At 44.2% G+C, this 14,631-nt stretch overlaps 1 protein-coding gene across 6 annotated transcripts in view; it reads left to right on the top strand.

The window, feature by feature from the left end:
• The window catches only part of plekhg3 (pleckstrin homology and RhoGEF domain containing G3), a 56,476-nt gene that overhangs the window by 26,731 nt on the left and 15,114 nt on the right, over positions 1-14,631 (top strand). For all 6 annotated transcript variants that reach the window (XM_078173589.1, XM_078173591.1, XM_078173590.1 and 3 more), the window contains 9 exons: positions 1,989-2,446; positions 4,456-4,556; positions 7,904-7,973; positions 8,573-8,619; positions 9,464-9,614; positions 9,972-10,103; positions 11,427-11,609; positions 11,717-11,809; positions 12,092-12,178. In XM_078173589.1, coding sequence (XP_078029715.1) covers positions 1,989-2,446; positions 4,456-4,556; positions 7,904-7,973; positions 8,573-8,619; positions 9,464-9,614; positions 9,972-10,103; positions 11,427-11,609; positions 11,717-11,809; positions 12,092-12,178 — 1,322 coding nt within the window. The remainder of the gene's footprint in view (positions 1-1,988; positions 2,447-4,455; positions 4,557-7,903; positions 7,974-8,572; positions 8,620-9,463; positions 9,615-9,971; positions 10,104-11,426; positions 11,610-11,716; positions 11,810-12,091; positions 12,179-14,631) is intronic.

Here is a 14,631-nt window from a genome sequence, read left to right as displayed (position 1 = left end):
AATGTGTAATAAGGGAGACCGGGGACAGTTGCAGCACTTGATACATTTCTTTTGGTTACTCTGAGACTGTTTGATCGAGACCAAACAAATGTGTGTATCTTGAACTGACATGTCTCTGCTAATTACCGATAGTATTGAAACATGACCATGTGTGACATACTGTTCACAATATGTCAGCTGACCTCGACCCTGGGTGTTAATATTTAGCATAATAACAACATGATAATAAGCAATAACATGAGCACGTCCAGTGTTTGATTTTGATGCACTGAAAAAAAGTTTTCTAGATATTTTGAATTTCTCTTTTTTTTAAACTTTGGACAACACGTGTTTTTAAATCTGCTCTATAAATGTTTTTTTTATAATAAACACATTTATAATTCTGCTGCTTTATTTTTGTGTTGGACATTAAAATATATTTTAAAAACAATTTGCTGAAAATGAACATCAAATCAAAAGTAACTGAACTGTTTGCAAAGTTCATGTCAAACAGAAGTGAACTGTACAAACATGTCGCGTCAGTGCACAATTACCGATGAGAATATTGATGAGAATATTGATCTGACAGACGTCATTCATACGTTTAAAGTCACAGTGAAATCTGATTTATATTCGAGTCGTTTGTCCAGTTTTCTCCCATCGGAGCTGAACATGGCCGTCGTGTGAACACATGAATGTGACATCACAGAGAATCACAGCATGCTCCACTAATCACAATAACTAATCTAATCATGAATCAATCAGTGTTAATGATCTGATCAGACCAGCCAGATGTCAGATGTGATTGAACTGGTCCATGAAGGTGATTGGTGGATTTCTTCACAGTTTACAAACCTGTTGTGACAGATTCTTAAAATTCCTCAGCAGATAAAAATAATCTGAAACTCTTCTGATGTTTGAGACGTGGATGAGTCATCGTCTTGCTCCTGGGGGGGTGGGGGGGGGGCGTGATCGAACGTGGTTGTGCTGACAGATTTATTTCAGCTCAGAGTTTCTGCTGTTACATCAGATCATCTGTTCCAGGATCAGCAAACAAACTGAAGCTCAGACGTTTCTGTGGTGGAACATCAGAGTTTGATCACAGCAGCTCCTGCTGGACAAAATGTCACCGACCTGCAACAGTCAGTGTGTGTCTGTGTGTGTGTCTGTGTGTGCTGCTTGTGTGTGTCATGAAGATGAACACAGCACATGTGTAAGATACGGTACACACAGGAACTGTAGGGGCAGAAACATACTTGTCTAACTTATCAACATGTCAATCAATCAATCAATCAATTTTATTTATAAAGCCCAATATCACAAATCACAATTTGCCTCACAGGGCTTTACAGCATACGACATCCCTCTGTCCTTATGACCCTCACAGCTGATCAGGAAAAACTCCCCAAAAAACCCCTTTAACGGGGAAAAAACGGTAGAAACAACATGTGTTTGTTACACATCATCGATGATGTGCTGCTGATGTTTTTTCTGCTGTTGAAGATAACTATATCGTGACCTCCTCAAGTGTCACCACCCTGGTAGTCAAAATGACCTGGCCCAGCATCGGCCCAGACTCAGCACACCAGAGGTCATAATTAAGGCCTCATGTGTTTGACCGACTCGGCTCAGAGACTTGGGAAGAAAAAGTCTGGAGGAGGCGTCATGTTTTCAGGTCGTCCATCACATCCTTATATCTCAAGAACGCCTCAGGGGAGTTTCTTTGAATTTGGCACAAACGTCCACTTGGACTGAAGAATAAACTGATCAGAAGGTCAGTGTGACCTCACAAAACATGTTTTTGTCCATAACTGAGGACTGGACTGGTGGGAGGAGTCATACAACCACAGGACGGGGATTCTAGTTATTTAGGTCTTTGGTCTCTGGTGGTTTTTATTTTATATGAAGCTGATCTGAGCTGTGTTCTGATTGGTCGGTGTCATCCTGACGCCATCACTTCAATTAGACCTGTCCTCTGACTCACTGTCATTCACCCCCTCTGTCCTCAGAGTCCCCCCGCCTGTCCACTGCCTCCATCAGCAGCAATGAGCGTGCTCCTTCAGCCACGCCCTCGGACTCCTCCGACCGCCGCCCGGTGAGCCTGATCTCAACGCTATCCTCGGGCTCCGGGTCCTCCAGAGACGACAACCTCGCCCCGCCGCCGTCCACACAAACGTCTGACGTAGACTTGGACCTGAGCCCTGCTGGGGGCGCTGCAGAGGGCGAGGGGGGGTCGTCCCCATGCTCAGAGCCTGACAGGAAGGGGCGGAGCCCCAGCCTCACACACAACAACAACAACAACAAAGAGTCCACGCCGGGTCGAGCGTCCAGCCGCCGCCACCAGGCGTCACCGTTCATCAGCAGGAGCATGGCGCCGAACCCTCAGCTGACCTACCTGGACCGCGTTGTCATGGAGATCATTGAGACGGAGAGGATGTACGTCAGAGACCTGCGCATGATCGTAGAGGTGAGTCACTGAGGACGCTGTCGTCCAATCAGCTGCAGAAGAGTAAACAGGTCAAAATACCAACTCCTGTGTAAGAAACCAGCAGGGGGAGTGGCAGGGTCCACCACCAGGGACAGACAGACAGTGAGACAGACAGGGACAGACAGGGACAGACAGTGAGACAGACAGACAGACAGACACACAGACAGACAGACAGGCAGACAGGGACAGGCAGACAGACAGTGAGACAGACAGACAGGAACAGGCAGACAGACAGACAGACAGTGAGACAGACAGGGACAGACAGGGACAGACAGTGAGACAGACAGACAGACAGGGACAGGCAGACAGGGACAGGCAGACAGACAGTGAGACAGACAGACAGGAACAGGCAGACAGACACACAAACAGGCAGACAGGGACAGGCAGACAGGGACAGGCAGACAGGGACAGGCAGACAGACAGTGAGACAGACAGACAGACAGACAGTGAGACAGACAGACAGACAGTGAGAGAAATATTGATTTCAATCTAAATAAAAAATCAGAATGATGCTATAAAAAGATGATGTCATCAACTATAGATTCTACGTCTGACACTTTTATTATTATTATTGTTTTATTATTTTGTCTTCATGAGTTTTTTAATCAGTGAAGACACAGAAACAGTTTGAAGTCTTCACCTGAGGACAGAGGACGTCCATCTAAATAAAGACACTGTCTATAATTAACTGGTTAAGACGTTATGGATTAGCTGATTATGTAACAGTGAGGATCACAGATAAACCTGTCCCTGCAGGCTGCCGTACAAACTGTCCTCAGAGACACACTGAGGGACACTCGTCCTGCACAGAGACACAGAGACAGAGAGAGACCAAGACATAGACACACTGACGGACACTGAATGAAATGAAAATGTATGAATGTAATATGTCAACATATAATTCAATCAATCAATCACAGTGCTGCTCCCCAGCAGTCTCTACACAATCTATAGCAGTGATCCAAAGTGTTTCTGTGTGTCAGCAGTTAATCTCACAAACTACTGGACCAGTCAGCCTCATATTTAGTGTGCACACATATGGCTGGATGTTTGACGACCTCTCGTAGTTACAGCAATTCACAATCCTCAAATCCATTTTATTGATCAGTTATATTCTGTCTGTGGAGAAGAAACAATCTGGTCTGAACTAGTGAGAAGCACAGCAGCTGTTAGCAGCTAACTCAAAGAAGAAGAACAGAGGCTGTTAGCAGTTAGCAGCTAACTCAGAGAAGAAGAACAGCAGCTGTTAGCAGTTAGCAGCTAACTCAAAGAAGAAGAACAGCGGCTGTTAGCAGTTAGCAGCTAACTCAGAGAAGAAGAACAGCAGCTGTTAGCAGTTAGCAGCTAACTCAAAGAAGAAGAACAGCAGCTGCTAGCAGTTAGCAGCTAACTCAGAGAAAAAGAACAGCAGCTGTTAGCAGTTAGCAGCTAAGTCAAAGAAGAAGGACAGCAGCTGTCAACAGTTAGCAGCTAACTCAGAGAAGAAGAACAGCAGCTGCTAGCAGTTAGCAGCTAACTCAAAGAAGAACAGCAGCTGTCAGCAGTTAGCAGCTAACTTAAATCTTAGATTTAATTCTTTTTATTCCATTTTATTTTTTCCTTATATATTTTTAATTCACAACATAAATTACAATTCAAATGAAATAAGAACAAAATGCTGGAATGTTAATAAACTGTTGTGAAACAAATAATTAATAATTAATCCATGTTCAAATAAAAAAGAATAAAAACATCAGTGATAAATGATAAAAATAAAAAATCTTTAAAACCATAAAATAATATGTTTTTACTCAGAGTTGAAAATATTTGATTTGATTGAGATGTGATCACTCTGAGTATTGATCCAAACAGAAAGTAATCAGATTACAGTGATGTCAGTCTGCCCCCTGCTGGACGAACGGAGACGTGACAGGAAGAGACAAAAACACGTCTGAAAACTTTAATTTTATTCACAGTGACAGACCTTTGTTCTGACCTTTGTTCTTCAGGACTACCTGGCCCACATCATCGATCAGTGTGATCTATCGATCCGTCCGGAGCAGGTCTGCGCTCTGTTTGGAAACATCGAGGACATCTACGAGTTCAACAGGTGACGCAGTAGATTATAACAATAATCAATATGAGCCATCAGCATTCACACATGGACATGTTGTCTGAATGTTGCTGTAACGTTTCCTCAGGGTTAGAGCTGGCTGAGCTTCATGTGGGAGGGTGAGTTTGTTTTTCAGAGCAGGACGTCCCGACTGCAGCGTGCAGTGTGCTGTGTGCTGTGTGCGGTGTGCGGCGTGTGGCGTGCTCTGCGGTGGTCGATGATGATCTGGACACACATGGTCACATGATTTGTGGTTACATGTGATCATGTGACCATCACCACCTCCTGCTGCTCATCCATCCATCTTCTAACCGCTTCATCCTCTTGAGGGTTGCGGGGGGTGGAGCCTATCCCAGCTGACATTGGGCGAGAGGCAGGGTACACCCTGGACAGGTCGCTCCTGCTGCTCAGTTTCTGCTCATTCAGAGTCACGGCAGGAGAAACTTCCTAAAATCTGACGGCTAACAAACTACTGAAATCACAACGTGAACAAATCCAGGGAAAAATATTATTTAAACTGTCACAATAATTTTAGTAAAGTGTCAGAAAAATATGAATGAAATCACTGAATTTGAATAAATGTCCGGAAAGAAAAATACTGAAACGACAAAAAAATATTTGCAAAATGTTCAAAGAATATTTTTAAAATAACCAAAAAATATCAGTAAAGTATCTGAGACATAGTTCTTTTTTTTAAATGGCTGAAAATCATTTTTCTATTTTTTTTAAATGCCCACAGGAGCCGCAGTACAATGTGTCCAACGTGTCATTATAACTCACTGTCATGGCAAACATTAGTTACAGATTAATAATAATGATTGAACAGATTCTTCATATTCACAACAACAACAACAACAACAACAATAATAATAATAATAATAATAATAATAATAATAATAACTGAACATAAACTGTTCATCAGTGATTATTATCAGATATTATTTATAAAGTTAAAGTGTTTCTGTGAGAGCTGAGCACAAACTGATGTGACAGCTCCACCTGCTGGTTAGGTGTCATCATTACATCTCCTGTCAGAGATGAGGAGGAGCAGGAGGAGGAGGAGGAGGAGGAGGAGATCAGCTGACATGTTTCTGTTCATATCAAAGATTGAAAGATTTTTCTTGGTTTGTTCTGAAGATTTAAGAAGTCACAACAGATTTATTCACACTGAGAATCTTTTCTGGGCGTTTGGAGTTTCCTTTGGGACGTTCAGTGTTTGAAAGTGTTGAAGAGTCAGAGTGATGAAGGTGAAGATTAATGATAAGGACGTCAGCAGTTCTCTCTGACGTCTTTACAGTTCAACACTCTGAGACTCAAAGGTTCTCTCAGGAGCTTTTCATCACGTCACATGATCTTCATCAGCTGAGACGCTCCTCACTGATCCGTCCATGGTCACATTCACACATCTGAAACATGAGTAAATAGCAGTGTTCCTACGCTCATGGAAAAAGTTAGGAAATATAAAGAAGCCCTTTTTTCCAGACCTGGAAAAGGTTTGGCATTATCCAAATGTTTTGGGAAAGTTTGGAATGACATTATTTTGTCTTTTGTTTCTAATCTGTTGATAAAAACTCTGAGTCATGTCTGACGTTACACAGACACTAATGTGAGATCCACTGCTGCTGCTCTGTGACCGTCACAGGTTAATGAAATGTGTGTTTGGTAGATTATTTCTTTGCTGTAACGAAGCTTCTTGTCAATAAATCTTATACTGTTGGAAAGCCTGTTTATTTTCCTTTTAAATGGAGCCACATTTGTAAGGATCATGCATTTTGTGGGATGAGCAGCAGAGCTGAGTATGTGGGTTGCATCCATGAAAGATTTGCCAAATCTCTTGGCAACTCTTGTTTTAAGCTTGTGGTACCCCCCCGACCTCTGAGCACGTCCCCTGCTACAGTGGTCACTTGGTGTCTGCTCCAAGAATCAGCATGCCACCATTGACTGATCAGGATAGGGCCCATGTGATAGGGTGAGTTAAGCTTGTGTTCCGCAAAACCAAGTTGTAGCATTATTTAAAGTGAGCCTTGCTACCATCTGCAAACTGAAGGTTACAAGTTCCATATAACGGGGATCAGAGACAGGCTGAAAAGTGGGCGTCCGAAGAAGACGGCACCCCAAGACGACTGTTTCCTCATCCTGTCAGCACTTAGGAACCGTAGGCAGTCTGCTACAGATCTGCAGTCAAGGTTTGCAGGACGACATGGACGACGGCTCTCTTCCCAGACAATCCGGAACAGACTGCACGCAGCCAATCTCCAGTCTCATAGGGCTGCCAGGAGGCCTGCAACTGCTGCCCTTCACCGTCAGGCCCATCTGTGCTGGTGTCGGCAACACATGCACTGGAACCTGAACATGTGGAGGAACGTTAAGTTCAGCGATGAGTCCAGATTCTGTCTGCAGCAGTTGGATCGTAGGGTCAAAGTGTGGAGAAGACACAGAGAACACTTTGCTGATTGCTGCACCGATAGAGTAACATCTTTTGGTGGAGGCAGTGTGAAGGTGTGGGGAGGCATCTCCCTCACTGGAAAAACAAAGCTTGTCATCATTGGAGGCGACCTCATTGCAGAGAGATATGGAGATGATATTCTGCAACCAGTGGCAATCCCATATCTCCACAGTCTGGGACTGAACTCTATCCTCCAAGATGACAACACTCGCCCCAACAGAGTGGAGTTTATCAGAGACTACCTCCAGACTTTGGGATTGGAGAGGAGGGACTGGCCTGCCAGCAGTCCTGACCTCAGGAGGAGGTGCCAGGCTGGTGACCAGCATGAGGAGGAGGTGCCAGGCTGATGTGGCTGTGTATGGTTCCTCCACACGCTACTGAGGCTCCTGTTTGTTAAATGAATAAACTGTTAAATTGCCAAAATGTCTTGTTTCTTCAGACTTCAATCATCCAATCCACCAAACAAGAGTCAACAACAAAAAAAAGCTGTTTGGCATTGGCAGAGATTTGGCTATTTTTTCATGGGCACAACCCACATACTCAGCTCTGCTGCTCATCCCACAAATGCATGATCCTTACAAATGAGGCTCCATTTAAAAGGGAAATAAACAGGCTTTGCTAAAGGTATAAGATTTATTGACAAGAAGCTTCGTTACAGCAAAGAAATAATCTATCAAACACACATTTCATTACTTTTTGTGCTTCGTTATGTGTGAGCCCTGTGATGGTTTCTAATAATGATTCATTATAATTAGTGACACAGCTGATGAAGACAGTGAGAGGTGATCAAAAGCTCCAGAACTGTTACTGAAGGGTTTTTATCTAACTGCTGTTTAAAGGTTTAACTTCGCACTGGAGTCTCAGTGTCTCAGTGACTGACGGTGTTTCCTGTCCACAGCGAGCTGCTTCAGGCTCTCGACCTCTGTGACAACGACCCTGTCGCCGTCGCCAGGTGCTTCGTCATGAAGGTGAGAAACGCCATCAGTCAGAAGGTTGTCGGTTTGAAACCTGAGAGAAGTTCAAAGTTTCTTATTCAAACAACAGAAAACGTCTTCTGTTTTCAGATAATAATCTTTGTTTGTGGAGGAAGTTTTTATTTTTCATATCGATGCCACGCCAGGAAAACAAAGATCAGTATCAACCTGATACTGATCAGTTTATGTTGCTGCCGTGGTGTCGATATATTTCTGTAAATAATTTTCTATAAATCAAACTTCAGGTGTGAATTTGATGTTTTAATAAAATAAATTTGTAGTGATGAAAATGGCGTCTGTGTTTATGAGCGAATGGAAGCCAAGAGGTTTTTGTAGGATTTGTTTGAAATGATTTAGTTGTTTGTTCGGATCATTAAAACTCAGATAAACGAGCTCCAGCTGACGACTGCAGGTCCGTCTTTTATTTCTTACAGCCTAAACATTTCACTGATCGCTGAATGGATTTATGATTTGTATTTGTTTTTTGACATTGCTTTGCAAAATCTTAATCTGAACTCGGCCCCCTGCTGGTCAGAGCAGATGAAACACCTGACTGACAGCTGCTGATGGTTCATCTCTCTGTCTCCTTTCAGAGCGAGTACTTTGAGATCTACACACAGTACTGCACCAACTACCCAAAGTGAGTCCTGCTGTTTGCTACCTGTTCACACCTGATGTCACCTGTTCACACCTGATGTCACCTGTTCACACCTGATTCTATCTGTTCACACCTGATGTCACCTGTTCACACCTGAATCTACCTGTTCACACCTGACGTTACCTGTTCACACCTGATGTCACCTGTTCACACCTGATGTCACCTGTTCACACCTGACATTACCTGTTCACACCTGATGTCACCTGTTCACACCTGATTCTATCTGTTCACACCTGAATCTATCTGTTCACACCTGATGTCACCTATTCACACCTGATTCTATCTGTTCACACCTGATGTCACCTGTTCACACCTGAATCTACCTGTTCACACCTGATGTCACCTGTTCACACCTGATGTCACCAGTTCACACCTGATTCTATCTGTTCACACCTGATGTCACCTGTTCACACCTGATGTCACCTGTTCACACCTGATGTCACCAGTTCACACCTAAATCTATCTGTTCACACCTGATGTCACCTGTTCACACCTGATGTCACCAGTTCACACCTAAATCTATCTGTTCACACCTGATGTCACCTGTTCACACCTGATGTCACCAGTTCACACCTGATTCTATCTGTTCACACCTGATGTCACCAGTTCACACCTGATGTCACCTGTTCACACCTGATGTCACCAGTTTACACCTGATTCTATCTGTTCACACCTGATGTCACCTGTTCACACCTGATTCTATCTGTTCACACCTGATGTCACCTGTCCACACCTGATGTCACCTGTTCACACCTGATGTCACCTGTTCACACCTGATTAAACCAGAGTCCTTGTTCACAGATTGTTGTGTTGCTTTCTGTTGCAGTTCGGTTGCGGCGCTGACAGAGTGCATGAGGAATAAATCTCTGGCCAAGTTTTTTCGAGACCGTCAGGCGTCGTTGAAGCGCTCGCTGCCTCTCGGCTCATACCTGCTCAAACCTGTTCAGAGGATCCTCAAATATCACCTGCTGCTCCAGGTACCAAGCACACACCTGAGTGACATCACATCATCACTGACACACCTGAGTGACATCACATCATCACCCACACACCTTTTAGTCGTTGAAGATGGATCAGTGTGCTGACTGAAATGACTCACAGATGTCTGGTGTTTTTGTTGGTCACAAGTTTGATGACAATAAAGTTAAACTGAATTTAAGAATCTCAACTTTGTTTACTCTGTTGTTTAGAAATATGATTCATAAATAATAAATATTATTATTTGCTTATTTATTCAGCACAGAACAAATGTACAAAGTGCACTGATGAAGATGATGTAATGATGATGATGATGATGATGATGTAATAATGGTGATGATTGTGTCTCTGTGCAGGAGATAGCAAAGCACTTTGACCCCGAGGAGGAGGGATACGAGGTGGTGGAGGAGGCGATCTACACCATGACCGGCGTGGCGTGGTACATCAACGACATGAAGAGGAAACATGAGCACGCCGTCAGACTGCAGGTCAGACACGTAAATCCACCTGTACTGTGGTACCTCTCACAGGAAGTACTTAATATGTACTTTACCTGAGTCCACCTGTACTGCAGGATGTCAGAGGGAAGTATGTTCCCCTGTGTTTACATGTATGACGGTGACACGTTCCGGTGTGTTTACATATATGACGGTGACATGTTCCCGTGTGTTTACATGTATGACAGTGACATGTTCCCGTGTGTTTACATGTATGACAGTGACATGTTCCTGTGTGTTTACATGTATGACGGTGACACGTTCCGGTGTGTTTACATATATGACGGTGACATTTTCCCGTGTGTTTACATGTATGACAGTGACATGTTCCCGTGTGTTTACATGTATGACAGTGACATGTTCCTGTGTGTTTACATGTATGACGGTGACACGTTCCGGTGTGTTTACATATATGACGGTGACATGTTCCCGTGTGTTTACACATATGACAGTGACGTGTTCCCATGTGTTTACATGTATGACAGTGACATGTTCCTGTGTGTTTACATGTATGATGGTGACATGTCCCCTGTGTGTTTACATGTATGACGGTGACACGTTCCTGTGTGTTTACATGTATGACGGTGACACATTCCTGTGTGTTTACATGTGTGACAGTGACACATTCCTGTGTGTTTACATGTATGACGGTGACATGTCCCCTGTGTGTTTAATTGTATGACAGTGACATGTCCCCCGTGTGTTTACATGTATGATGGTAACATGTCCCCCGTGTTTTTACATGTATGACGGTGACATGTTCCTGTGTGTTTACATGTATGACAGTGACATGTTCCTGTGTGTTTACATGTATGACGGTGACATGTCCCCTGTGTGTTTACATGTATGACGGTGACATGTTCCCTTGTGTTTACATGTATGACGTGACATGTTCCCGTGTGTTTACATGTATGACGGTGACACGTTCCCGTGTGTTTACATGTATGACTGTGACATGTCCCCTATGTCTTTACATGTATAACTGTGACATGTTCCTGTGTGTTTACATGTATGACTGTGACATGTTCCCGTGTGTTTACATGTATGACTGTGACATGTCCCCTGTGTGTTTACATGTATGACTGTGACATGTTCCCATGTGTTTACATGTATGACTGTGACGTGTTCCCTGTGTGTTTATATGTATGACGGTGACATGTTCCCATGTGTTTACATGTATGACTGTGACATGTCCGCTGTGTGTTTACATGTATGACGGTGACATGTCCACTGTGTGTTTACATATATGACTGTGACATGTTCCCGTGTGTTTACATGTATGACTGTGACATGTCCGCCGTGTGTTCTCTTCAGGAGGTCCAGTCCCTGCTGCTGAACTGGAAAGGTCCGGACTTGACCACGTACGGAGAACTGGTTCTGGAGGGAACCTTCAAAGTTCATCGAGCCAAAAACGAGAGAACGCTCTTCCTGTTCGACCGCATGCTGCTCATCACCAAACGCCGCGGAGAGCACTACGTCTACAAGACGCACATCTCTGTGAGGAGCGCTGTGATGATGTCACTGATTACACAACACAAAACATGACATCATCATGACGTCTTCATTGCTGAGGGGTGAATGTTTCTGTCTCTGTGATGTTTCAGTGTTCCACCCTGATGCTGATTGAAAGTTCCAAAGACTCTCTGAGCTTCAGTGTGACTCACTACAAACATCCCAAACAGCCTCACACTGTCCAGGTGAGACCACCCACACCTACACCTGACCTACACTGAATCCTCCACCTGTCCATCAAGTCCACCTAAACTTAAACCCACACCTCCACTTCATCTCCACCTCCTGCTCACCTTCACCACTTGATGACCACTTCTTTTCCTGAACCCATCATTTTTATTTTAGTTATTTTTCTCAGACTTTCTTTATCAGCGAGGGGAAAGGTGTCGTGTACATGTGCATGTGTTTGTATATATGTACTCTGTGTGTGTGTGTCTCTTGACTCTTTGTTGTGTTGATGTTTACAGGCAAAGACGGTGGAGGAGAAGAAGCTCTGGGCTCATCACATCAAACGCATCATTCTGGAAAACCATCATGCCATCATCCCTCAGAAGGTCACACACCACTAATACCACTACACACACCACTACACACACCAGTACACACACCAGGGGCCTGTATCACGAAGCGAGATCAACCTTTCCTGGGTTACCCAGACCTATCCTGGGTTGACTAACCCTAACAATGGCAATCAGGATAATCGGTATCACGACGCTGGATATCAACTCGGTAACTCAACCCAGAGTTGCTTTATCAAGAGCCGTGAACGCGCACGCAGCGGACCAATCACAATCATGAGAGAAGCGCAGCGTCACTGAGCGTCACTGAGCGTCCTCACAGAGCGCCGTATGTGAGGGGAAAACAGTATTTCTCATGTGAGGATCAGAGATTAATTCTACTAAAATATGAGGAGAAGAAAAGCAACATTAGAGAAAAGGCCAACACCGTGGCAGCTGCAGGAGGAGGAAACATGCGTGGCAACACATAACGGGATGAATAATGTTTAGTTTCAGTTTAGATTAGTTTATTTGCACATAATGTTAAAAACAGACAGTATAACATTTACAAGATTATTAACACCAGTACACACGCCAGTATACACACCAGTATACACACCACTAACACCAGTACACACACCAGTACACACACCACTAACACCAGTACACACACCAGTACACACACCAGTATACACACCAGTACACACACCAGTACACACACCACTAACACCAGTACACACACCAGTATACACACCACTAACACCAGTACACACACCAGTATACACACCAGTACACACACCAGTATACACACCACTAACACCAGTACACATACCAGTACACACACCAGTACATACACCAGTATACACACCACTAACACCAGTACACATACCAGTATACACACCAGTACACACACCAGTATACACACCACTAACACCAGTACACACACCAGTATACACACCAGTATACACACCAGTACACACACCAGTATACACACCACTAACACCAGTACACACACCAGTACACACACCAGTATACACACCAGTACACACACCAGTACACACACCAGTATACACACCACTAACACCAGTACACACACCAGTACAAACACCAGTATACACACCAGTACACACACCAGTACACACACCAGTATACACACCAGTACACACACCAGTATACACACCACTAACACCAGTACACACACCAGTATACACATCACTAACACCAGTACACACACCAGTATACACACCAGTACACACACCAGTATACACACCACTAACACCAGTACACACACCAGTATACACACCACTAACACCAGTACACACACCAGTACGCACACCACTAACACCAGTATACACACCAGTACACACACCAGTATACACACCAGTATACACACCAGTATACACACCAGTACACACACCAGTACACACACCAGTATACACACCAGTACACACACCAGTACACACACCAGTATACACACCAGTACACACACCAGTATACACACCAGTACACACACACACCAGTACACACACCAGTATACACACCAGTATACACACCAGTACACACACCAGTACACACACCAGTATACACACCAGTACACACACCAGTACACACACCAGTATACACACCAGTACACACACCAGTATACACACCAGTACACACACACACCAGTACACACACCAGTATACACACCAGTACACACACCAGTACACACACCAGTACACACACCAGTACACACACCAGTATACACACCAGTACACACACCAGTATACACACCAGTACACACACCAGTATACACACCAGTACACACACCAGTACACACACCAGTACACACACCAGTATACACACCAGTACACACACCAGTATACACACCAGTACACACCAGTACACACACCAGTACACACACCAGTATACACACCAGTACACACACCAGTACACACACACACCAGTATACACACCAGTACACACACCAGTACACACACACACCAGTATACACACACACCAGTATATACACCAGTATACACACCAGTATACACACCAGTACACACACACACACACCAGTATACACACCAGTACACACACCAGTACACACCAGTACACACACCAGTACACACACCAGTATACACACCAGTACACACACCAGTACACACACCAGTATACACACCAGTACACACACCAGTACACACACCAGTATACACACCAGTACACACACCAGTACACACACCAGTATACACACCAGTACACACACCAGTACACACACCAGTACACACACCAGTATACACACCAGTACACACCAGTACACACCAGTACACACACCAGTATACACACCAGTATACACACCAGTATACACACCAGTACACACACCAGTATACACACCAGTACACACACCAGTATACACACCAGTACACACACCAGTACACACACACACCAGTATACACACCAGTATACACACCAGTATACACACCAGTACACACACCAGTATACACACCAGTACACACACCAGTATACACACC

This window comes from Epinephelus lanceolatus, chromosome 13 (assembly GCF_041903045.1).
Source record: "Epinephelus lanceolatus isolate andai-2023 chromosome 13, ASM4190304v1, whole genome shotgun sequence".
NCBI classification, from domain to species: domain Eukaryota; kingdom Metazoa; phylum Chordata; class Actinopteri; order Perciformes; family Serranidae; genus Epinephelus; species Epinephelus lanceolatus.
This window is presented reverse-complemented; position numbering and strand designations above follow the sequence as displayed.